Here is a 27,556-nt window from a genome sequence, read left to right on the forward strand (position 1 = left end):
TCTACTTTGTTTTACCAACCCCGGCATGGTGAAAGTAATGGTATCTGGGGTGGTCACCATGTAGTTCAGATTTAGCTGATGGAGCGACTGAACCCTTTGAGCTGAGACAAGCGCCATGAGCATGAGGGTTTTATAAGTGGCCTGTTCCAGGCTCAGGGATCCCACCGGAGGCCAACCTCGAAGGTGTGTCAGAACTACACTCACATCCCACATGTGAGTGTATCTAGGTGTAGGGGGTTTGGTATTAAAGATCCCCTTAAGGAGTCTGATGACCAGAGGGTGGGATCCCACACTATGCTGTTCTATCGGCATGAGGTATGCGGACAGTGCGCTCCGAGCCGTATTGATGGCACTGTAGCTCATCTTGAGATCATGGTGCAGGTGGGCCAGGAACTCCAGCACATCCGAGATCGAAGCCGTCTTGTAGGATGTCCCTGCGTCCAGACAGTACTGTTCCCATTTCCTGATGAAGGTCAGGTACTGTTTCTTGGTGGAAACTCGCAGGGATGCCGACATGGTGGTGATTGTTCTGTCTGATAACCCCAATCCCCGGTAAGGCCTGTTCAAAATCTGGAAACCAGGAGTTTCAATTTTTGGTGGCATGGATGGCTAATGCCAGTTACCGGGTGAGTCAATAATTGGGGGTGGTGTTGAAGGACCATTGGTGTCTCTACCACCATGTCGTGGAACATTGGGAACCATGGTTGGGTAGGCCAGTCGGGCACGACCAGAATGCCAGAGGCTGAGTCTGCCTGAATTTTCTGGAGTACCCGACTGATGAGGCAGAAGGGAGGGAAAGCATAGAAAAAGAAATTTCCCCAATCCAGCGTGAAGGCATCTACCGCTGCTGCCTCTGGGTCTGGTTCCCAAGCCACATACATGGGTAGTTGGTGATTTAACCTAGACGCAAACAAATCTATATCTGGCGTACCATATTGCTTGACAATTTTAGCAAATAATTTTGGGTCCAACATCCATTCGATGTTGTCGTTGAATTTTCGTGACCTGGTGTCCGCCACTAAATTTAGCTTGCCTGGTAAATAGGCAGCTGATAGCCAAATATGTCTCTCGACACACCATTGCCAGATTATAGCAGTTAATTTGTCGCATGATACTGATTTAATGCCACCCATGTGCTGGATATAAGATACTGCCGTAGTGTTGTCGATCATAATTCTAACATGCACGTGCCGCATATCAGATGCATATGCTTTTAGCCCATAAAAGGCGGCGAGCATTTCCAAAAAGTTAATGCCCAGTGATTGTAGTAGCGATGCCTCTGAGTTAGTCCATCTGCCACCTGTGCTGTCTATGGAGTTAGTAGCTCCCCAGCCTAAAGCACTGGCATCCGTTGCAATGGTTATGTTAGGATTGGTTACGGCGATAGGACTGTGACTGTGCCAAATATTGTCAACCCACCACTGAAGTTCTGATTTGGCTTCAGCAGGGGTAAATCCATTTTGCGATCATAATGCCCCCTATGAAGGCGTAATGCATGAGTCCTTGCTCTTTGTAGATTTTGATAATGCAAGGGCCCATGTTGGGCAGCTGGAAATGCTGCTACTATAGAGCCAATAACTCTGGCTACATGCCGTATTCTAGGTTACGGTGTAGCAATTAAAAGGCTACAAGCTTCAATGAGCGAAACTGCTTTGTTTCTGGGCAGAGTGACAGTCATGTGAATCGTGTCAATAGTGAAGCCTAAGTAATCCATGTTAGTAGTAGGCTCCAATATTGATTTATCTGGGTGAAGGATAAAACCCAAAGTTTCAAGGAGTTGTTTAGTGGCTAACACTCCTGCGACAGCTTGTTCCCGTGTTCTTCCTAATATGAGAACATCGTCCAGATAGGCCACAACTAAATGTTTTAGTTCTCTCAATTTCTTCATGGCCACTTTAAGAATTTTCGTAAATAGTCTGGGAGCTGTCGTTAAACCATTGGGCAAAGCTCGGTACTGCCATAGCTGGCCCCTCCAGATAAATTTCAGATATTTAAAGTAATCTTTATGAATGGGTACCAAATAGTAAGCATCTTTGATATCTATGCTTGCCATGTAGTATCCCTTGGAGATCAGTTGTCTGGCAGTGACAAATGTCTCCATTTTGAAATGTTGATACTCAACAGACTGATTGAGTGACGTCAGATCAATAATAATGCGACATCCACCATCTTTTTTGGTTTTGAGAAAAATATTTGATACAAATTCTTGCGGCTCGTGTGTGGTCATTTCTATGATGCCTTTAGCCACGAGCCGATCAAGTTCAGCTTGTCCTTCTACCTTCTCAACTGCCGAGGGAAGGAACACCCTTTGGGGCATGTGCTGAACTGGCGGTTCTACGCCTGGTTTGAACTCAATTTTGTATCCACTAATACTGTTGAGTATAAACTTATTGTTAGTAAGGGAGCACCAAACATGCTTGAAGAACCTCAAACGTCCCCCTGTTAATACTACACCCTTTGTCTGTGTATGTTGACAGGAACCAGACCCACCTACCTCCATGTTCACTTGTGGGGTCGTTTTCGGTGGGTCTGGCCCAAGGTTGTCCGTGTTGGTGCTGCGGTGGGGCGGCGCATCTTCCCACGGCTCCGCCCTGGGCCCCGCTCTAAAAAAGAGCACTGGGGGTAGTGGGAGGCGGTCACCAGGCTCTCACCAGCTCGGTATCTGCTGGTGGCTGCCGAGGCGTGCGGCCAACTGGGTGCCTTCACCCTGCTCGGTCCTGGCCCTGCCCTCATGAGGCCTACTGGTTTTGCCGCCTCTTCCAACTCCTTGAGCCTTTTGGCCAGATCCGCACCAAATAGCAGCGCCTGTCGTTCGGGCGCTGGAGCTTTACAGAGGCCGGCATATGTTGGGTTGAGGGCAGGCCTGATGTTGTCCCGCCGTAGGTTATTTAGCTCATACGTGGTGCTGCACATCAGTGCGAGGGCATCCTGCTGGGGTATGGTCAGGTCTTCATCCCCAACGGACCGAGCAAAGGCGGTGACGGCTGCTGAGTGGAGCTTCAGGACTCGCTGCATTTTGACTTCCTGAGCCCTTATTTGCTGCCCCAGCTGGTTCCAGATCTGCCCATTGACCGTCTTGACCCTCAGCGCCTCGCAATTTTCTGGCGCGATGTAGTTGTCAAGGGCCTGCTGGACAGCCTTGTCCTGCAGTGGGTTGTTGGACAGCCTGTTTATAGTGGCCGCCATTCTGGGTGGCAACACCATCCCAGTTGTTGGTGGTGCTGCATATCGGCCCACTACACCCAGTAGCTCTTCTTCCGGCACGCCCGGCATGCTGACGATATCCTCCGCCTGCCCTTGGGATAGGCCAGCCCAGTCCTGGCCTCCCTTACTGCCCTCGAACATAGAGGGTACAGAAGGGTGTGGAGAGGAGGAGGCCAAAGCCCGTCCTCCTGGGAGATGCCGCATCTCCTCGTTTATCATGCGCTCGAGGAGCTGCCTCATGCAGCTGATCCGAGCGTCTCCCCTTTTCGGTGGGGGAGAGTGTTCCCGTTCCTCCGATTCATCGGAGGACACCGACCGGTCGGTTTTATGTGTCGCCTTCCTCCCTGTGCGGGGCGTTGAAATCTGCAGCACTGGGGGCGGCTCGGTGTCGGGTGAGCGGGAGCGTTGAAAAAGCTCCTCCGCTGCGAGAGGCTGCCGTCCCGCTATGGACCCGTCCTCGGGTGGAGTTGGGCAGACAGTCCTCCTGGCTGGTCGCTTGCGAGAGGCCATTATTCTCTCTAGCGCGACTCTGTAACAAAAAAGGCACTTACCTGAGGTCTCGTCTTTATGCTGCAGCTGGAGAGCCTGGCTCCAGCTGCTGCCGCTGTTGCACTGCTGACGTAATGCCGCGCCTGCGCGCTGGGTGGGTTCTTCACGTAGTCACTCACGTGACTCCGAAGTAAAATTAGGTGGTCTTATTCTGACCTCACCATAGCAATGGAAAAGGCAAAGGACAGACTAGTGTGAGAATGGGAAGCGGAATTGAAATGGCATGTGTCTTGAAGCTCAAGGTGACCATTGCAGACAAAGAGTACACAGAGATCAGGGAGTCGTGGAAGAATGGTCTCTGCAAAAAACCGAAAGGAGAGGTGTTGACAAGAGGGGAAGATGTGGCTGGTTATGGGATCCCGTTGAAGTTGACAGACATGATGAAGGACTGTGAAGACCAGCGCACTGGTTAGGGGAGCAGAGTGAGAGTAGACATGTGGGAAATGGAAAAAATGCACGTGAGAGTTCCATCAGCTTTGCTCGTGGGGACGCCATGTTTCCTGAAGAAGGCAGGTCAGAATTCCTGGAGTAAAAATCCTCATCTTGAGAGCAAATGCTATCCCCTTCTCAGAAAACTATCCCCTTCTCAGCGATAGAAACTGAGAAGGGGATAGTTTTCTTACAGGAGACTTTGTGGATGTGTAGTCAATGTAGCTGTGGAAGTCTATATGTTTATCATAGATATTGGTGGATAGTATGTCTTTTGAAATGAAGACAGAAAGAATAGCCCAGTTGAATTTGAGAACAGGGTGGAAGTTAGTGGCAAGGGTGATAAAATGGATTATTTCCACATGTCTAGCTACCTGGGCCTTTCACTCTTGGGTTCTTGTTTCATCTATCACCTATCAGTCTTTGTCTCTTTCTTGCCCCCCTGTCCTCCCTACTTGGCTCCTACCGCCTACTTTTTTTCTTATGTTTTCACCCATAACCTACCAACCTATCTCAACACTCCCTCACCCAGCTACATTTACCACTCCCCCTCTCATATGGTTCCAGCGATCACCCACCAACCTCTGTCTCACTCCTTCTCACTTCTGCACATTGATTATCTTCCCTCCACACATTCAGTCCTGATGCAGGGGCTTGACCTAAACTGTCAACTATCCCTGTGCCTCCATGCTGCTTGACCCCTCTGATTTCTCCCAGCATTTTATTTTTTGCTCCAGGGATGCGCCATTTTCCTTTTAACAATTACAAGAGGAAATCTGTTCTGTTTGATCATACTTGATTGCTGTTGGCATCACTTTTGAGATTTTTTATAAAATATGGGCTGATTCTTATAAAAGGAGAGTCGAGCACAAAAGAGAGGATTGTGTTAACAAACTTTTTATTAGCAAGTTCTTCCACATTTGAAGCTATGAGTTTATGAGAGATTTTAAACAGCATTGAGATATTAGAACCCAAAATAGGTACTGTATTCAATGACCGAACATTAAAATTAACATTAACATTCATGAACTTTTCATCAACTTTGACAGAAAAATAATGCCATATATTGTCATCAGCAGTGGGTTAATAACTATTCACTAGAATTCATCATAAATACACTTTATCCATCCTCTAACCCTGCCTCTTACCTTCTGTGTGATGGATTCCATCCTGCAAAGGCAGCATAATTACTCTCCACTGCTCCATAAGCCTGGTCTTGGAACGGAAAGAAAATATAAACATTTCATATATGCCCTCTATAAAACATGTGAGAATCAAATTCCATCATTGTTTTAAATTTCTGGATCAAGTAGGTGAACTTGCATTGCATAACATTTATCACATTGTTATAAAGATGCTATTAATTGCCAGGCAAGTTTCAGGAACATTGTTAATGGGCAATTAAAGTGCAAGACTTAGAAACATAGAAACATAGAAATTAGGTGCAGGAGTAGGCCATTCGGCCCTTCGAGCCTGCACCGCCATTCAATATGATCATGGCTGATCATCCAACTCAGTATCCCGTACCTGCCTTCTTTCCATACCCCCTGATCCCCTTAGCCACAAGGGCCACATCTAACTCCCTCTTAAATATAGCAAGACTTGTAAGATCTCTATGAATCCAGGGAGGTTAATGGCAAGGATTTTGTTTGTACCAAGTGAACCACGGAATGGTGTAAATCAACGGGCAAATTTTGTAGATTTCCAGTTAAACTCATCCCTTAATCCGCTGAATTTTAGCTAATTTGAATATAAACAAGGTTGTCTGTCATAGATGGGTTATTTTTCCAACAGGGCTAGGCCCAACATTCAATATTGTGTACTATTTTAGAACAAAGGGAGTCATTGCTAAACATTGGAAGTATATCATAATGCAAATCATTATGCTGTGCAGCCACATATCATAATATGTGAAGATCCTAGATCACATGCTGGCTGGATTGCTCAGTGGAATGCAGTTCATTGGAAAGAATGCCAATAATGCAATGCAGAGAATGCTGTTATACCAAAATAGACTTCAGTATCGCTCGGTACTATAACTTTACAGAGTATAAAATACATACAGATTGCTCAACATTGTGACCCTCAATCTTTCTCTTCCCATTTTAAACTGAAATGCTGGAAAAACACAATGGTCAGCCAAACTAATGACTGCACTTGGCTGTATCAATTTCTTCAGGAGATTACTTTATGTTCAAAGCATAAACAAGAAAACAATATTTTTAGATGTTAAGAATGCTGTTGCTAATGTAAGCCAGAGGGGAAAAAGATGATGGACATGTGGGTGTGACATTATTGTAGATTTGGCCAATATTTGTCACATCAAGGGTTCCATGGCATATTTGTCTACTTCTTCTACGCTCCAACTGCTAAATTGGTTTGCCCAATATGTAGGGTGATTACTGTATTACCCTTGTGACATGCTATTCCCTAACATTATTTGATGTTTAGGTGCCTATAGGTAACTCCCTCTAATGCATCTGTGCCTTGCTGTTTCTTAGCTCCATTCAAACAAATACTGCTACTTTTCCAAATGCTTCCCCTCTATTGCCTTTAACTCATCCTTTATTATCAGGGCTACTTCTCCTCTTCCACTTCCATGTTGCCCAAGTAAAAGATCTAAATATAGGGAGGTTACACGTAAGGTCATGAGGTCAAAGGGAGTGATGCACGTAGCTCAATCCTTCTGGAGTACGGCTGCTTCTGGCATACACTAGTAACACACAAAACACGTACGTTCTTACCTGTTAAAAAACTCCAAAATGGCCAATTTTTACGCTGTAAAAAATTGTGGAAATAGGGGTAACCGTGAGAGAAAACTGTCAAAATCACTGCTGCTCACTGACTTGAGAAAGAGCAACATGCCGGCGGATTGAGGGCAAGTCCCGGCCCACAACCGCCCGGGGCTGGAGGGTGACTGAGTGCACTGAACCCTCAGGACAGCCCCTACTCTCCCCCCGGGGTCAGCGCTGTCCGGTCACGGCCGCCCTCCGCCCTGTCTCCCCCTGTGTGGCCGAACTGTGACGGGCTGTGGGTCGACAGCACCCACACACACGGGGCCGGGTGGAGCGGGGCCACGGCTCCAGGCCGCAGACACACGGGGCCATAAACTCGGCAACGTCCCCGTCAGCTGCAGCAGAGTTGGGGACAGTCTGGTCCCTCCGTCCACCCAGCGTCACTGACCGCGCTGCACTGGCATGAGGACCCCCCTACCAGGGTGATTCACCCCCAGACCCTCTGACCCACACATGGGGTGATTCACCCCCCAGACCCCTTGACTCTGACCCACACCGGGGTGATTCACCCCCCAGACCCCTGGACTCTGACCCACACATGGGGTGATTCACCCCCTGAACCCCCGCCACCACGGAGTGATGCACCCCCTCCCGGACCCCGACCAATACACGGGGTGATTCCCCCCTTCGACCTCCACCACCACACAGGGTGATGCACCCCCTCCCGGAACCCGACCCACACACGGAGTGATTCACCCCCCGACACCCACAGCGGGTGATTCACCCCGACCCCCACACGGGGCGATTTCATGTTAGCCGCCCCCCCCCCCCCCCCCCCCCCCCCCCCCCCCCCCCCCCCCCCCCCCCCCCAGGTGCTGGGCTGTCTGCAGCCCCGGCACCGCGTTTCAGCCGCCAAACTCCGGCTGCGGGGACAGGCGGCCCGGGGTCCGCGAGTGTGGAACCAGTCAGCGTGGAGTCCGGATGGGACAGAAGACGGGCCAGCTGTACTGGAAGCCATAGTAAGCGCTTACCTGACGTTCACCGCTTGTACTCCAGAAGGCGTTGCGTGGCAACAAGACGGGTCACGGGTCGTGACCTAGACTGCCGTGCAACCTCCCTATTGCACAGGGCCGCACAGAGATGAGTGGAGAGAGGGGTCAAGGGTAAAACTTGGGCAACTCTGACGATAAGGTAATGGGAGCAGTAAACAATGTATGAAATGTCCAATTTTGATGGAAAACTCTGCTCAGATATTCTTATTTTTCTTGGTGAGGTGCCACCTGATTTGCTGCAGTTTTGCTAGTGTTTCAGATTTCTATCTTTAGCAGGTTTTGTTTCATGGGCTATACTATCACTGGCATTGGTATTGGTTTATTATTGTCATGTGTATCAAGTTAGAGTGAAAAACAATTGCTTTGCATGTTAACCAGGTAAATCGTACCATGCAGGAGTACAGTCAAAGCGTATATGTAGTGCAAAAACAGAAAGAAAACAGAGTGCAGAATATGGTGTTACAGCTATGGATAAAAAAGTGCAAGGGCCTCAAGGCCAGTTCTCACGGTGCGACCTGATGCAAGATGTCACCAGAGTGAAGTGGTCGTGGTCCAGCACGAGTTCCGCACGATATAGCGGGAGGTAGATAAAGAGTTCCCACGGTACTCTGCAATTCTGTCATTTTTGCGAGTGACTTGTCCGTCTCCCGATCTTTCCCGTTAATCGTGAATGAACATCGTGGACTGTAGTGTAGTTAATCACGTGGCACAAATGATGTTACTTTGTTGTCACACACTATATTGTTTTTTTTCACCCGAGCTCTTTAATGAGCTGAAGAATAATCTGTGTTTTTTTAGACAAATGTTGTTTGGTGTGATGCACCTTCTCTCAATATGTGCAAGAAGTCGTCTTTTTATTTTGTCAAATATGAATAAAGACTGTGTCTCACATTGACCGTGATGATTGTGTTATTTTATGATCTACTGAGAGGTGAAACTTTCAGTCTGAAGAAGGCTCTCGACCCGAAACGCCACCCGTTCCTTCTCTCCAGAGATGCTGCCTGTCCCGCTGAGTTGCTCCAAGCAACTGGTGTCTATCTTCAAAGGACTGACCACCGGGCTGGTTGTCGGGGCTGGCGTGTTGCGTTTCACAGACCGAACTTGGGACGGGACTGGAGTTGGGAGGGAAACATAGAAACATAGAAACATAGAAATTAGGTGCAGGAGTAGGCCATTCGGCCCTTCGAGCCTGCACCGCCATTTAATATGATCATGGCTGATCAGGTGGGGGTCGAGGGAGAGGAGGGGGAGACAGATGGGGGTGTCTTCATTTAGTGGCGGTGGGTGTCTGTCACTGAAACAGGCAGGTGAGATTTCACATTCACCTTGTGTGTGCCTCTCTCTCTCAACTCAGCGGGTGCAGCAGGGCCGAAACGTTGTCTATTTCTTTCGTTCCATAGATGCTGCTGCACCCGCTGAGTTTCTCCAGCATTCGCGTGTGTGGGTGGGAGTTGGGGGGGGAGAGAGACATAAGGCAGCCTGAAGAATGGGTCGCCTGTCCATTTCCCTCCGTAAATGCTGCCTGGCCCGCGGAGTTCATCCATTCATGCCTGTGTGAGAGGGAGGGAGGGAGGGAGAGAGAGAGAGAGGCACACACACACAAGGTGAATGTGAAATCTCACCTGCCTGTTTCAATGACAGATACCCACCGCCACTAAATGAAGACACCCCCATCAATCTCCCCCTCGACTCCCCCACCTTTCCCTCCCAACTCCAGTCCTGTCCCGACCCCCTGGGAAACTGAAGGTTTCCCGCTGTAATTAAAGAGTTCCCACAGTAGACTGTAAAACTGGGATCCTGGTTCTGGACTCCCCCAACATCGGGAACATTCTTCCTCCATCTAGCCTGTCCAATCCTGTAGATACGATTAGACAGGTATCTAGTTATTTAATTCAATTAATGATTTCTATCGCCCAGCCTCTCATCTTTCAATCGGGTTCGGCCAGGAAGGAACTGCAGATGCTGGATTAAAATGAAGATAGACACAACATGTAGCTCAGCGGGACAAGCAGCATATCAGAAGGGTCTCGACCCGAAATGTCACCCATTCCTTCTCCCAAAAGATGCTGCCTGCCGTCGACTTACTCATTCTCTTTAAACCGGCATCTGCTGTTCCTTCCGACACATGCACAAGAAATAGGCAACTTTTCGGGCCGAAACGTTGCCTATTTCCTTCGTTCCATAGATGCTGCTGCACCCGCTGAGTTTCTCCAGCATTTGTGTGTGTGGGTGGCAGTTGGGGGGGGGGGGGGGTGTAGAGAGATAAGGCAGCCTGAGGAAAGGCTCGCCTGTCAATTTCCCTCCGTAGATGCTGCCTGGCCCGCGGAGATCCTCCAGTTAGAAACTGCTTTCAGACAAAAAGAGACACAAACTGCTGGAGTAAAATAGCTCAGCAAGTGAGGTACTTGGACACTCAAAAATGAAAAAGAATAAAAATGTGATTATTTCACCTCCCTTCAACTATTTTGTGTTTCAGCATGAGAGGGATTATAACATTAGAGACATTCCTCTTGTAGTGATGTGTTAATGAAGAGTTGCAGACATCAATCTGATAGTAAAAAATATATTTATTTAACCTCACCTTATGTCCCCTCTGTCAGGCTTCCGGGTTTACCGTTCGCAGGAGTTCCCACGGTACCCGCAAGAGTTATTGCGGATATCGCACGGATATCGCACGGGCCACTGCATTCAAACAATGTTGCAAAGCTCACCAAGGCACTCTTGGAGAAATTCAAAAATGTTTGAATTTTCTCCCGACCTCAAAAAGTATCACGACTACCTGACGTTAGCGCCACGGAGGTCCTCGGGGGTCCACGAATGCCGTACTGTTATCGCAGAAGGTTCCCACGATGTTAAACTCTTGTTAAGTCTTGCTTCAGGTCGCACCGTGAGAAAGCCCTTTTAGTGAAGAAGATTGGGAGAACAGAGATACATTTGTAGCATATAAGAGATCAGTTCAAGAGTCTGCTAATTCGAATTTAAAGCATTAAAGCAAAAGCTGAATCTTTTACTGAGTGGTTTCTGTCATATACGGTGCTAAAGAGTAAACTATTGAAACAAAAATCTGATCCAGGAATTATCTAACTGTGAGAATCCAACTCAAATTTCACCTTAATTGACTAAGTGACAATAAATTTGAACAAACTAAATTAAGGCCAGCTAGCAGCATTTGACCAAAAATTTGAACAGCAGTTGTGTACCAAATTTGCTAAAATAGGGACCCTACAAACTGCTGGTTTACAAAAAAAGACACAAAGTGCTGGAGTAACCCAGCAGGTCAGGCAGCATCTCTGGAGAACATGGAAAGGCAACGTTTCGGGTTGGGACACAATCTACAAGCATTCGCACCCACCTTTTATCCCCTCTCCCCTGCACCCCATCTGAATGCACACCCATTTCCCCCTTTCCCCTTCCCCCGTTCTCTCTCACTTACATTCCTTCCACTGGTTTCAGATTTCACGCCTTTTTTCTCTTTATAGACAATAGGTGCAGGAGTAGGCCATTCGGCCCTTCGAACCAGCACCACCATTCAATGTGATCATTGCTGATCATCCTCAATCAGTACCCCATTCCTGCCTTCTCCCCATATCCCCTGACTCTGCTATCCTAAAGTGTGTCCTTAATCATACTAAATACTGAGAAGGCCTGTTACCAGCAAGGTTGTACCCAGGCACATCACTATGAAAACCTTTATTCCTCTTGCAATGATACGCTGCTTCAGAACATTTGAATGTGATCCCTGAACCAGGACGATAGCTATTTTTACCATCCGGTGTGCATTTTGAGTGATAGAACTGTACAGCATGGAAACAGGCCCTTTGGCTCACCTTGTCCAAGCCCACTAAGTTGGCATACTTGATGAGTCCCATTTTCTGCATTTGGTTCATATCCCACTAAACCCGTGTGTACTAGTTTTCTAGATTCAACGTCTACTTGCAGAAAGTTGATGGTAATGGTTAAATTCTAAACTGACTTTGATTTCTACACATCGGTATTAATTGCTTGGAGAACTAGTTGTTTGGAGAACTGTGTTGCAGGTAATGATGTTTTTTCATGTCCCACATGCATGAAAGGCAATGACTATCAGTATTCCCCAAATAAGGCAAGCTTGGCACGGAGACTAGATGAAATAACTAAATAAACAACACATCTTTAAGAGTGACCGGGAGACTGATCTCATTTTTACATTTTTATTGTTACAAATCACTTGAGGTCAGCTTTTACAATTGTAATGCCATTTGGCACTCAATGAGATGATTTTTAATGTTTTCATTACATTCTTCATGGACCATCTGGAATCCTAACCATTTCCTCGTTGTTATGTTAGAGCAATTTCATGATATTCAGAAGTTTTTTAGTTGCATACAATGAGATCCTATTTATGATAAATAAGTGATAGTACTGCAAAAATACTGAAGAAAATTTATCAAGGGCTTGAGATAAATCCTTAATTCTAAATCCCATGGAATCATTTGAAATGTATCTAAATTTCACATGCCATTTTGGATTATATTAGAATTTTGGCTGTAGATGTCCCATTTGGATTTGTAAGAGCTTTGGACTAATTATTAAAGAAGAAGTCAGACAATAAAGCAATGTGCTAACCTTTGGATCGTAATTGGTATCACTCACAAAATGCATAAGTAAATGATATTTTGGAGTACTTGGCAAAAAATAGTGAATTCTGTCATTGATAATTCAACATTCATGCCTTCTTGATTGTAAATTAACCATTGAAACCATAGAATGATTACAGTGTGGACAGAGAACTGGCTCTATGTAAAGTTTTTATAACCACTTTCTCAATCTGTCCAGCTGCTATCAACAAACTACGTGCCTACACCCCAGAACTCTGTGTTTTTGTACCCCCTTTTGAACTGTGAAGAAAGTTTGCAGCAGGATGTTGATCAGCCGGCAAATGGACTCGCATAGATAGAATACTTTTGGTCGGCATGACCGAGTTGGGTGAACAGGAGGTGAGGGTTACCTGAAATTGGGAGGCTCAATGTTCATACCATTGGATTGTAGACTGTTCTGGTGGAATATGAAGGTTTTTACTCCAGTTTACGCTGGCCTAATACTGGCAGTGAATAATGCTGAGATAGACAGGTTGGTGTGGCAATGGGAAGGGAAGTTGAAATGGCATGGAAAATCTGGGAGCTTAGGGTGATTGTTGCAGACAGAGCGTAGAAGTTCTACAATATGGCTTCCTAGACTGTGCTTGGATTCGCTGATGTAAATGAGCCCACATCAGAAACACTGAATGCAATAAACGAAGTTGGAGAAGGAGCCTGTGAATCTTTCCTCTTCAAAACTCCTTACACTCACATTAAACCTGTATCCTTTTGTTTTTGATACATCTACCATAGGAATAGGTATTCTGACTACCCTAATTCTGGCTCTTATAATTGTATAAACTGGTATCATGTTCCCCTCAGCCTGTTCAGTGAATACAAGCCTCGCGTATCCATGTTCATAAGTTCATGTCATAGGAGCAGAATTAGGTCCATTGAGCCGACTGCCATGCAATCATAGCTGATCCATCTTTCCCTTTCAACCCCATTCTCCTGCGTTCTCTCTGTAATGTTTTGACATCCTTATACATCAAGAATCTGCCAATCTCTGCTTTAAAAATCCCCAAAGACTTGACCTCCACTGCAATCTGTGGTAATGAATTCCGCATATTCACCATCCTCTGACTAAGGAAATTCCTCCTCCTCTCCTTTTGAAAGGTACATCATTTTATTCTGAAGTGTGCCCTCTGGTCTGAGACTGTCCCATTAGTGGAAACATCTTCCCCACATCCACTATCCAGGCCTCTCACTATTTGGTAGGTTTCAATGAGGTCTCCCCTCATCCTTATAAACTTCAGTGAGTACAGACCTAGAGCCGTCAAATGCTCATCATACCACCAAGGACGACATCTGGAGGCTGCAGCAAAATGTCCGATCAGCTGAGAAGGTTATTGGCTGCAACCTTTCCTCCATTGATGAACTGTACACTGCAAGGGCTAGGAAGCGAGCGGGGAAGATCATCTCTGACCCCTCTCACCCTGGCTACAAACTCTTTGAATCACTTCCCTCTGGAAGGCGACTCCGGACTGCCAAAGCTGCCACAACCAGACATAAAAACAGCTTTTTTCCACGAGTAGTAGCTCTACTCAATAACCAAAAATCTGTAGCTTCCTTTTGCTCTGGTATTTTATTTAATTCACATGTTTAATCAATAATATTTTATTATCATTGTTTTATTCCTAATTTTCACTGTATGTCATGTTGTCACTTGCAGGCGGAGCACCAAGGCAAATTCCTTCTCTGTGAATACTTGGCCAATAAACTTATTAATTCATTGATTCATTAAACCCAATCACCACAGACTGTGCCCGCTGACCGATACTGGCTTGTAGCTAACAACACCTCAGTTTAAAAATGTTAATTCTTAGTTTATTCTCCATTACCGAAGCCCTATAAACTTCTGATATCGGAGCTCCTTTAATTTGAAATTCTTCAGCATTCACTTTAAATTCAGTGACACAGACTCTCAAGTTCTGGAATTCTCTCCCAAAACCTCCCTAGAACCTCCTTGTTCGCCCTGCCTTTTGCCTCAATATTTACTACTGGCTGTGGGATAATCCAGTTGCACGATGCAAATTGATTCTGTTGTTGTTCCTATATAGTGGAAATGGATAAACGGTATTTGTGTAATAGGTCTGTTGTTTCATTATGGGCTATAGTCACACCTGTGCCCCTTGTAAAGGGTCCTAATTTCCCTCCTATCAATTTTATTTACTGAATATCTTTGTAGAAATGTTTTCGTTAGTTTTGATAGCCCAAACGTTTGTATTTCCCTACTACACATCATACTCTCTATTGCAGTATTTATCTGTCAATTTTCCTTGTATGTGGCATGGAATGACAGTGCCATTGATTTACCTAAGCATTTAGAAAAAGACAGAAAAAAATGCAACACAAGGAGCAACGACAACTAATTTTCAATTTCCCAATAGTTTATCTTTTGATTCATGGTCTCCTTTGATATGAACCAAAAGATAAGCTATTGTGATATAGAGAAAAATAAGAAGCAGCAATGTTGTAATGTTCCCATCATTGAGCAGACCTGTAAAGTGATGTTTAACCTAAGGGAAATCCAAAAATCCATAGTTTTTGCTTATTTGTTACTTCTTACAGGAATTGAGAAAATAATTAATTCAACAATGGCAGTATCATAACAAATTGATGGCATTATCAACTCTAGCAGATTAATCTGGTCACATAACAAACCTGGGTACACAAAATTGCTGGAGAAACTCAGCGGGTGCAGCAGCATCTATGGGGCGAAGAAAATAGGCAACGTTTCGGGCCGAAACCCTTCTTCTTCAGAAGAAGAACCCCTTTGTCTGAAGAAGGGTTTCGGCCCGAAACGCCGCCTATTTTCTTCGCTCCATAGATGCTGCTGCACCCGCTGAGTTTCTCCAGCAACTTTGTGTACCTTCGATCTTCCAGCATCTGCAGTTCCTTCTTGAACACATAACAAACCTGCATTGTTTAAGAAAAATGACCTGTGAACTCAATGCTGGAAAAAGGGCTAATATTAAATCACGAAGAAGCAAAATATTTGTTTGCAGTCAATAGTCTCGTCGTCAAGCTATTGGAAGAATGTGGTTGTACAGGAGAGAATGCAGAAGAGATTATCTGTTTGTTACCCTAGATAGTAGGACTTTAGTTATGGGAAACAGTAGATAGAGAAATCAGTAGTAAGGAAGGCAAATGCAATGTTAGCATTCACTTCGTGAGGACTAGATTATAAAAGCAGGGATGCAATACTGAGGCTTTATAAGGTACTGGTCAGATCACATTTGCAGTATTGTGCATAGTTGTGAGTCTCATATCTGAGGAGGGATGTGCTGATGTTAGAGAGAGTCCAGGGGAGGTATATCAAATGTGGATATACAATATGAATCTACAATATGAAGAAAAATTGCCTCCATCGAAATATTAAGCCATCACCTTCCTTATTCACCTTGCTTGCTCTATATTTTGTAAATTGAAGGCATCTAAAACACTGCTATCTGTGTACTAATGTACTAATTTGCATCAAAATCCATTGGTCTGTGCTTGGTGACCTACACTGGCACCTGGTTGAACAACACCTTATTCTTGTCTTTTTTTTCTCCATGACCTGGTCTTTTTCTCCAGATCTTTAAACTTCAGATACGTGAAGTGCAGAATCATTGATTTGCAATGACGGAAACTTATTTAAGATCGTGTACCAATGAGCAGTTTTACTCCCATTTATGGTTCTGTGAAAAAATTGTGGTGGGCAGTTCGCTTTTTCTAATGACCCTCTCAAAAATTCTGGTGGAGAATTCGGCATATTAACCCAGCAGTTATTCTTGAGAAATAATATTTATGTCAAGATCCCACGGTGGTGAGGAATGCGGAAGTGATAGCATTCCTGGAGAGAAGGAATTGGCGACGTTTCAAGTCGAGACCCTTCTACAAAGAGGGGTCTCGACCCAAAACGTCGGCAGTTCCTCTCCATAGATGCTGCCTCACTGCTGAGTTTCTCCAGCATTTTATGCCTGCCTTTGATTTTACCAGCATCTGCAGTTCTTTCTTAAATAGTGATAGCATTCCCATGCTTTTACTTTTCCAACTTGGGGTTTGGGTTGGAGGAGGCAATAATAATAAACCCATACTGTGAGGCACAGACTGAAGTGAGGTTCATTTAGTCTGGCGTCATTTTGGATATAGTCTGATTGGATTGTTAATACAGAAGGCAGATTTTTGGAAGAGCTACCAGTAATTTTGCAAGATTTTGTTGAAGCTCCACTGTGTTGCTGGATGTTTTTTTTACGGTTAGTCATTGTATTCATTGTAGTCATTGCCAGGTCTTGAAATCTGCTCTCATCTGTCCCTTCTAATTGGGATATTAGTGCAGTGCTAATCAGTGAGCACATTTATTTTCCCACCGAAGTTAGCAATCGTATAAATTCCAAACTATGTGCCAAATTGCTGCCATTTAAATTTCTCTGGGAAGTACAGCACTGATTTATAACAAAATGCATAGCATTTAACGGATTGGAGAGTTTTCACATGAGAAAAATTTAGGAAATATTTTCAATGAATACATTTCATATTTGTGTTCTGATGAAGTATTATACATTTTGTTTGTACAGTTATTAATGGGATCTGGAAGAGAATTATATATTTCATGTCACTCTTCATCTGTTAAATCTATTTAATTAATAGACTTCTGCCTGAAATATATCTACCTGCTTGCAAATTATATACTTGAAATCCTGCAAGATCATTTTTTACCCACCATCTTCTTCCTCTCTCAAGTAATTTTCCCTTCATAGATTTCATGTGTCAAAATTGCTATGATGCCTTGTTGCAATCTAGTGATCCAAGTGGTCAGTGTTTATCTTTCTTGGCCATTCGCTGAATGGATGGGATTCACCTGACCTCTTGTCTGCTCAAGAGAAGACTTTTTCCCATTTCTTTGTCATTATCTCAGTCTGGGTGAAAAACATGGGCATGGTCTGATCTGTTGGCCATTGCAGGATGCCAAAAGTTGCAGAGTTCAGTGTCCACTTCAAGTCTCCAGCAAACAGTCTTGCTCAAACATGAAGCTTTACTTAAGATTTTAACAGAAGTATTCATTTACCCTTCTGTGGCTTTTAACTCTGGAAGCTGTTGCTTCTGGAACTCTGTTGTTTGGCAGCTTTGGGCTGAGCTTCAAGCTCTTTTTAATATTTCCTCTGATCAATATGATTAATGTATGATCTTAAACCACACAAATATTTGCTGTAAAAAAACAAACCCGCTGAGTATTGTTTGTGCTGCTCAACAATTTTTGGAAAATAATATTTGTTTGATCTATTCCAGTGTCTTATTTTACCTTTGCTTTTGAAAAAATAAAGTGAACTGCCTTGTATTTTAATTGTATTACAAAGTAATTTTGAAAATCCATCTGTTTATTGATTTATTTATCAGAGAATACTGACTTTTCTATGGAAGATTTATATTTTATTCTGTTCAGTTTTCAGATCAGATTTCAAGTACATTATTTCTCTTGAAGAATTCTTACATTTTATTCATAATATTTTGAAGAGCTATTATTGTCATGTAGATTAATCTCAGTCCTCTGGCTATTGTTTTAGGAAGTTGAGCCCATTTCAAATTCATTTCATATGAATTCCAGCTTTTAATCCCTCATTTCGGCTAGAATCTTTTACTATGTTCAATTTTTTGATGATTTTCCTGAGAAATGTTTTTAGAATTTAAAGGACGGATAAGATACATTTGTAAACCAGGCACTGGGGTAAAGTTAAAAAAAAAAAATCCATGCAGGAGATGACGAATCCTTTTAGATGCTGAGAGACACTCTAATTTCTTTATGACATCCCTTAAAATTTCTTGTTCCATTCTGAGAACCTAGTTTGTTCCATATGTTGAAACGTGCCTTAAAAAACAGTTACGTGATTTGTATTGTTCACTGCAAGGCCAGCATTTTCTTTGCTCCATCTCTTTTGCGCAGATAAAATCCTTCATCAATTTACCATTGTCTGGTTTACATTGTGCAGCGAGGTATAAAAATACATCCTTGTCCCTGTAAAAAAAGTTGGACAGGCTAGATGCAGGAAGATTATTCCTGGGGGAAGTCCAGAACAAGGGGTCACAGTTTAAGGATAAGGGGGAAGTCTTTTAGGACCGAGATGAGAAAAGCATTTTTTTACACAGAGAGTGGCGAATCTGTGGAATTCTCTGCCACAGAAGGTAGTTGAGGCCAGTTCATTGGCTATATTTAAGAGGGAGTTAGATGTGGCCCTTGTGGCTAAAGGGATCAAGGGGTATGGAGAGAAGACAGGTACAGGATACTGAGTTGGATGATCAGCCATGATCATATTGAATGGCGGTGCAGGCTCGAAGGGCCGAATGGCCTGCTCCTGCACCTATTTTCTATGTTTCTATGTTTCTAAATGTCTTCATGTGGTGGGGAGCAGAATGACTTCTCTACCCTGGAGAACTATGAGTATATGAGAAACTCATTCAAAAGAGATTGATAGATGTCTGTTTTTTCAGAAAGCAAATGATCTATGCATAGATGGCAAAATATGATTTTTGTAAAAGATTGGTCATGTTAAATGGCAGCAATTGAGTGAGCTCAAAGAGCCATGTGGTTTACTCCTATTTCTTATGTTCACAGTAGTAAATTAACTTTAAAAACAATTTGTGGCTTACAATGTTTTAGAAATTTACTGCGCTCCTAAATGCGGCATAAATTCTCCTCCATTTCTTTATAAAACTGCTGTTCCGATCCAAGTTAAAATTCATAAAATGGAAGGATATGTGCATTGATTAGAAAGACCTAATATTATTTAGGAGCAAACTAGATCTGATCAGAGTATAACCTCTAAAATTGGCAATTGAAAGTTAGATTAATTAGGTGATCTATTTCCAATTATTAATTAATAATTTGTAACCATCTTGTTTTTTTTTATTTCAGGTTGCCGTTGTGAAATTAAAAAATGCTGAAAAGGTATTTGCCATGAAGATTCTCAACAAATGGGAGATGCTGAAAAGAGCAGAGGTACATTCAAAGTCAAGATTACGGAATCCTATTAATTGGCTTTGTGCCCCAGTATTAAACATAGTTGTCCAAGGTGAAATTAAATATATAAAAACATACGGGTGAATAGTGCTGGCAGAAAATGCCGCAGTGGAAATGGAGACACTAGAGACTGCAGATATTGGAATCTTGAGCAAAATACACATCTGCTGTTGGAACTCAGTGGGTCTGGTAGCATCTGCGGAGGGAATTGGATAGAAGTCGTTTTGGCTTGGGGCTTTCCTTCGTGAATGGAATAGATGGTAGATAGCTAGTAGACCAGTTTTCACCCAACTATCTCATGTCTGCTCCAGTCTTGAAAAAGGGTCCTGACCCGAAAAGTCGCCTGTCCATTTCTTTCCCCAGCTGCCTGGCCCGCTGAGTTCCAACTCCAGTTTGTTTTTTCAGTAATTTAAAGTTACATTTCCATTCAAATGAGTGGTAGAAAACAAGGGTGTATTTTGGAGTAAATTCTGTACTTTATTGGTTTGAGGATATTATGACAGGATAAAAACAACGGACGTATACTTCAGAAATCTTCAGTGTCTGTAGCACCCAATATAATGTTGGAACTGTTTTTTTTTAAACAAATGTAGACAATAGACAATAGGTGCAGCAGTAGGCCATTCGGCCCCTCGAGCCAGCACCGCCATTCAATGTGATCTTGGCTGATCATCCCCAATCAGTACCCCGTTCCTGCCTTTTCCCCATATCCCCTGACTCCGCTATCTTTAAGAGCCCTATCTAGCTCTCTCTTGAAAGTATCCAGAGAACCGGCCTCCACTACCCTCAAATGTAATTTGTAAAATTAGAAAATAACTTACTCAATCTTTAATTACTACATAAATAATCTATTGTGCTCTTCTTTGCATAATACTTTGTGTATTTATTTGTAATGTGTAATTTAATTTTAAATAAATTTGATCAGGTGTGCCCTTTGATTCATTTTCCCATTTTGTAATACCGATGAAGGCTATATCTTACCTGTTTACCTCAAGAGTCAAGTCCTGAGTCTGTCAATTTAATTGTCATTTGGCCCCTGGGGGCCAAACGAAATGCCGTTTCTGCAGATACAACACACAAATGGAAGACACACCATAGCTCATTTCTTGTATAATACATCACATAACTGTGATAAGGCCTGCACTTATCTCTCCAAGTCCTGGGATTGAACCGATGTCACAGTTTTTGTCAAACTATCGGCTGGCGATGGCGATCCCGCGGCCTGAAGCCACGGGTGGTTCGAGGTCGCCACCGGGTCTTGAGGAACCACGGTGTGCGCTCGCAAATTAATAAGCCGTTCAGCCTGCGGGGCAATGGTGTTAAGCCCCGCTCCAGGAGCTCTTCGAGAAAGGGAGAATTCGCCGTTGCAGCATTTCCGAAAAAGCGTCCGTTCAATCTCCCTCCAGGGAGCCGCGCGGGGTCGTCCGAGCCGTCCGCAGACCCGCAGTAGCAGCCTCCGATCAGCAGCAGCGGCAGCGGCATCATGAGGCAGCAGCAGCGGCAGCGCTGTCCACCGCTCCACCCGCTCCGGTCTCGGCCAGCTCCGCGACGGCATTGGTGAGTCGGCACCAGAGTCCCCGGCTTCTTCGTTGGAGGCCGCTCCTCGTTGCGGCCTCAACCACCCCCTGACGCAAAAGGTCGGGTCTCCAGTGCTGGAGAGATTCAAAAGTTTCCCCCCCCCTACCCACCCCCCCCCCATCCCCCCCCACACACACCCCAACATAAAATAACAAAAACTACACAGAAACACAGACAAAAAATAACAAAAACGCAGACAGGCTGCAGAGGCCGCTGCTGGCCAGAGCCGCGCCGCCTACCGATACCTCCCCTGATCTGTACTCCTTCATGCCCCTGCCAAACACTGGAGAAACTCTGGAAGCACACACCTGAGCTCTTCTTGTATAATACATAAACCCATACGACTGCACTTATCAAGTCCTGGGATTGAACCGGTTAATTTTTGTTAACTATCCGCTGATGAGATAAGCTGCTACACTTGACCCACCAGTTTAGGATGGGAGGAAATTAATAAGCTCTTCTGTGTGAAAATAAGAACTTAAGTAATGAGAAAGGAATGAACCTTCTGCAGATTTTCAGTACATAATAGCCGATTCATTGCCTTGTCCACGTTCATACATTTATGATGTCTTGGAGTCATGGAGTCAGACTGTACAGAAACAGGATCTTCAGCTGACCATACTGATGGCCATCTTGAAGTACATGTCTTTAGTAATCCAATTTACCAGCATTTGGTCTGTATCCTTCTCTGTCATGTCAACTATCAACCTTCCGCCACCCCCATGCCTTGGCTCACCCCCCCCACTTCCCTCGCTCATTGCCATCACCCACCTCTTGACCCTCACCCCTCCCCTCAACCTCACCCATCCCCCTCAACCTCACCCCCCCCCCCCCAACCTCATCCACCGCCTCACCTCAACCTCAACCCCCCCCCCCCCCTCCCCACGCCCCTCCCTCAACACTCATCCCCCCAACCTCAACCCCCCCCCCTCCCCTCAACCCATCCCCCCCCCCTCAACCTCACCCATCCCCCTCCCCTCAACCTCCTCACCCATTCCCCTCCCCTTAACCTCACCCACCCCCCTCCCCTCAACCTCACCCACCCCACTCCTCTCTTCTCGACCTCACTTATCTTCCTTCCCTCGACCTCACATCCTCCTTCCCTGGTTCTCACCCATTGGCCCCACCACTGCACATCAATTGCACTCCTCTCAGTCATATCCATCACCCCCTTCACGTCCCATATCCATCAAACCTCATTCTCCATTGCCTTCATACTCCTGTCTCCTCTCGCCGCCCTATGATCAATCTCCCTTCACCTTTGTCTATCGAGCTGACCTAGCCCTCATCCATCATCGCCCCACCCACTCGCCCTGGCCCTGGGTCTCACTTACTATTGCCTTCCATTTCCACCTTTCCCTTGGCCTTCAACCTCTCTTGTTCTCGACTTTCTTTTGCCTTTACACTTGGCCTCAGCCTCCAACCACTCCTGGTCTCCACTCGCCCTTCAACTTTCCACCCCCTTGGCTGGCCTACCCTCACCTTGCCCCACCCTCCCTACAGCCCTCACCTTGCTCCACCCTCCCTACAGCCCTCACCTACACAGCCCTCACCTTGCCCCACCCTCCCTACAGCCCTCCCCTTGCCCCACCCTCCCCACTGCCCTCACCTTGCGCCACCCTTCCTACAGCCATCACCCTGCCCCACCCTCTCCAATGCCCTCACCTTTCCTGACTCCTCCCCAACTCTGCCGGCCTGTGAGTTATCTACATTCCATCAATTCTTAACTGGAGCGTTTATGATTTCACATGCTGTATGCTACCAGGCATGTTAACAAAGCTTCAAGGTCCCTTTTCCCTTTTTTTTGCTTAAACGGACTTTCTCCCTAAACTTGGTCCCTTGGTCTTATAGATGTGTTGTTATTCCAATAACCCACAAATCACAGTAATTTATTTCATTGTAGTAGAGGATTGTATTCTATTTAAAATATCTTAGAAACCAGCAATTTGTTATTATTTGTAGTTACTGATTTATTTGCATTTTGTTATTTTATTTCTGATGAGGCCTCATCCTTTAGTATTCAGTATCAGTTCAATTCAGCATTCAGCATTTTGTTTTGTTCACTGATGGGTAGCGGATGCCACTTGCAAGGTCATTTGTTACTGCCTTGAGAAGATGCTGATGATCTGTCACAGTCATAGTCAATTTGCAATTAGATTGGAAGTTTGCAGATTTTTGATTTTGAGAAGATTGAAAGAAATGTGCTATATCTCCACAGTGTGCAACCTAACGTGAACTTATAGGTAGTGATCCTTCCAGACTCCTGCTGCCCTTGTTGAGGTTGTGGTGGTTTGTGACACACATAGAGTCAGAGAAACCATGGCAAGTTGCTGCAGTGTATTTTGTAAGTTATACACAATGCAGCCATGTTGTACTTGTTGTGGAGGACAAGAATATTTAAGATCAGTGGCATTTAAGTGGGTGACTCAGCCCTGGATAGTGCTGTTGAAGCTGCACACATTCTGGCACGTGAAGACTATTCCAAAATACTCCAATATATTTCTGATGTGCACTGTAGATTGTGACCATGGTAAACCAGCCTCTGGCCTGCTCACATACCCATAGGTTTCATTTGGTTTGTCCAGGTGACTTTCAGGATATACATGTTGGGGGGAACCTGGAGAGTTCTATGCGATTGAATAGTAGGGGGGTTGATAGAAACTGGAAATGACATCAGTCATCTCCTACACAGTACTTGTTTAACATGTCTGCTGTTTCTATTTTCTCATAAGAACACAGCAGCTTTCAAGGCACCTGCATTATTTCAGGCAACCCTTTTTTCTAACTGTAATTATAACATTGTTGTGTCGCCTTTTTTTTTTCAAAAAACAAAACACAAATATTTATAAAGTGTCAAACAATATCTATAGATAAATGAAATCATATGTGTCCGAAAAGGAGCAGGAAGAAGCCAAAGCTTATTAATTCCCACCCTTTATTCAACTGCTTGTAATTATCTCATACAAATTTAGCAGCTATATGTACACCATATGTACACCAGCCACTATATGTACACCAAATTATTTACATTTGAACACTAATCAAATATTTACAAAGCCATACAAAAAAGAAAAAAATAAAAATAAAAGAAAAAACCCTTTGATATCCTTTGCTAGTTTCTTTACATCCTCTGATTTTGCAGCTCCTCCATAGTTTCACTATGTTGACTTACATCACTCCTAATTCATTATAATTTTTCTACGTTTCCTGTTTTGGTTCTGTACTGTGCCTACCTAATTGTCCACAGAATTTGCTTTTTGTCCATATTTGCAATGATTTGAGCCACTGGGGTTCTTTTGATTTTTTCCCCTCTAATACACTTACAAATTTTCTGCTTAAACTTTTCATTTCCGTACTCTCAAAGCTTCTCCATTGTATTATATATTAATTAATGCTGTATCCTTCAGCATTTTGAGTTGTACACACCTTCTACATCCTTAGCAAAGACCCATTTATTTCTTACATCATGGCCCTTAAATTTTGTGCAGCAAGCTAAAGATAGGTCCAAGTAAATTCTGAGTATGATTAAGGTAAAGATGCATAAATTTTGTGGTGTGAAGGCAATCAAGGGGTGTGGATTGGTGTGGGAAAGTGGCCATATTTTGTTGAGTGGCAAAAGTGGGTATGAGGGACTGAATGGCCTGCTCATGCTTCTGTTTGTGTCGAGCCACTGGAACGAGCAAGGATTGTTCAACTGTTGTGAGACAATAACTTGAATTCCTTCAGTTTTGAGATTAAGTTCAGCTGTAAGCTATGTTTGACCTTAGTTGAAGGTCTGAAAAAGGACCTAAAACATCGTCTGATCATTTTCTCTACAGAAGCTGCCTGACCCGCTGAGTTCCTCTAGCACTTTGCGTTTTGCTCAAGCTTCCAACACCTGCAGTTGCTTGTGTTTCCATTTGACTATAATTAGTTGTTCATAAAACATGTTCTGATCTAAATTCTACAGCTATCTTTAACTTGTCCAAAAGTGAAAAAAACTAAGTGATGGATATCTGAAAAAAACCCCCAGAAACTGCTGGAAGTGCTGACCTGTTGAGTATTTCTAGTATTTGCGTTTTCATTTAACTTATCTAATGTGTTTAATTATATTGGATTGCATTTTTTTAAAAATAGTTGAAGCCAATTAACTGTCTGGTATTTTCCATCTGGTTAAAACCATCCATAAATTTCCAAAAAGTTCACAGTGAGATAATTATCATGTCTGACTGTTCTGACATGGCTTTGGAAGCCGTTGGAGAGGGAGAACTGGGAAAGAATTAGTAGATTTATTACCATCAAGGGGCCAATTTCACTCAGTCATAGCAAAGCACAAATCTTTTTATAGCCTATGTATTGCAGTTAGATTTTATTTTTATCTATATAATGAAAAAAATAATGAGAAAGGAAAGGGTACATTTTATGGACTGTCATGCCTTTCAACGTATCAGCACAGAAATTGAATCAATTTGGCGACAAAAGTGAAGCTGCAGCCTCATAATCTACCATGCTAAGCACCATTATCTTTTCGTCAAAAACAAATGCACACAGAAGTTTGACTTGTCTGGGATCACTTATCTAACTATTTTTCTCTTCCTTCTCTGTAAAAGTGGACTAAAGGAATCCTATTAAGCACACTCCTTGTAAGTCTGTGGTACAGTGAGCTAATTTTTAGGTTGAGTCATTCCACTGTGTCCCTTTTGGTATCGAAGGGCAAGTTAATTATTTATACCTTCACTTGAAAGAAGCATCTTAAATTGGAACACAATATTCTGTGGAGAACAGACGGAATAGAAAGTCAGAAATAAATGATTAAGTCAATAACAAAGGTGTCTAAAATCAGAGGGTGTAGGTTAGGGTAAGGGGTAAGCGGTTTCAAGAGGATCTGAGGAAGAGCTTTTATCCCTAGAGGACCATTGGAATCTGCAATTAACTGTCTGAGTGGATATGGAGGCAGAGATTCTCACAACACTAAAATATCAGTATTAGTGCTTGAATTGCCAATGTTGTGGACTAAATATTATTGATTAGAATTAGCAAAGAAAGGTACAATAATTGGCATGGACACGGGGAAGTGGTTGGTGTCGGGAGGAGGAGTGTTGTGGTGAAGAGCGTGTTTTGGTGCTGCATGTCTCTATGAACACGTTAAATATTCTTGCAATTTCTATTATTGGACACAAAATGTGCCCTCCATAATGTTTGGGACAAAGACCCATCATTTATTTATTTGCCTCTGTACTCCACAATTTGAGATTTGTAATAGAAAAAAATCACATGTGGTAAAAGTGCCCATTGTCAGATTTTAATAAAGGGTATTTTTATACATTTTGGTTTAACCATGTAGAAATTACAGCAGTGTTTATATATAGCCCTCCCATTTCAAGGCACCATAATGTTTGCGGGACAGCAACGTAATGTAAATGAAATTAGTCATGTGTAGTTTTTTGTTCCATAACCTTTGCATGCAATGACTGCTTGAAGTCTGCGATTCATGGACATCACCAGTTACTGGGTATTTTCTCTGGTGATGCTCTGCCAGGCCTGAATTACAGCCCTCTTTAGCTTATGCTTGTTTTGGGGGCTAGTCCCCTTCACTTTTCTCTTCAGCATATAAAAGGCATGCTCAATTGAGTTCAGATCGGGTGACTGACTTGGCCACTCAAGAATTGACCATTTTTTAGCTTTGAAAAACTCCTTTGTTGCTTTAGCAGAATGTTTGGGATCATTGTCTTGCTGTAGAATGAACTGCTGGCCAATGAGTTTTGAGGAATTTATTTGAACTTGAGCAGATAGGATGTATCTATACATTTCAGAATTCATTATGCTACTACCATCGGCAGTTGTATCAACAATGAAGATAAGTGAGCCAGTACCTTCAGCAGCCATACATGCCCAGGCCATAACACCCCCACAACTTTGTTTCACAGATGAGGTAGCATGCTTTGGATCTTGGGCAATTCCTTCTCTCCTCCATACTTTGCTCTTGCCATCACTCTGATATAAGTTAATCTCCGTCTCATCTGTCCACAAGACCTTTTTCAAGAACTGTGGTTGCTCTTTTAAGTACTTCTTGGCAAACTGTAACCTGGCCATCCTATTTTTGCGGCTAACCAGTGGTTTGCATCTTGCAGTGTTGCCTCTGTATTTCTGTTCATGAAGTCTTCTGCAGACAGTGGCCATTGACAAATCCACATCCGACTTCTGAAGAGTGTTTCTGATCTGTCGGACAGATGTTTGGAGATTTTTTCTTTATTATAGAGAGAATTCTTCTGTCATCAGCTGTGGAGGTCTTCCTTGGCCTGCCAGTCTCTTTGCGATTAATAAGCTCAACGGTGCTCTCTTTCTTTTTAATGATGTTCCAAACAGTTGGTTTTGGTAAGCCTAAGGTATGGCTGATGTCTCTAACAGTTTTAT

At 43.8% G+C, this 27,556-nt stretch overlaps 1 protein-coding gene across 1 annotated transcript in view; it reads left to right on the forward strand.

Moving 5' to 3' along the window:
- LOC129697513 (serine/threonine-protein kinase MRCK alpha-like) overlaps window positions 1-27,556 on the forward strand; it is a 308,786-nt gene that overhangs the window by 93,562 nt on the left and 187,668 nt on the right. The window contains 1 exon segment of the mRNA XM_055636147.1: window positions 19,481-19,564. Coding sequence (XP_055492122.1) covers window positions 19,481-19,564 — 84 coding nt within the window.

The sequence above is a fragment of the Leucoraja erinacea genome, chromosome 5 (genome assembly GCF_028641065.1).
Source record: "Leucoraja erinacea ecotype New England chromosome 5, Leri_hhj_1, whole genome shotgun sequence".
NCBI classification, from domain to species: domain Eukaryota; kingdom Metazoa; phylum Chordata; class Chondrichthyes; order Rajiformes; family Rajidae; genus Leucoraja; species Leucoraja erinaceus.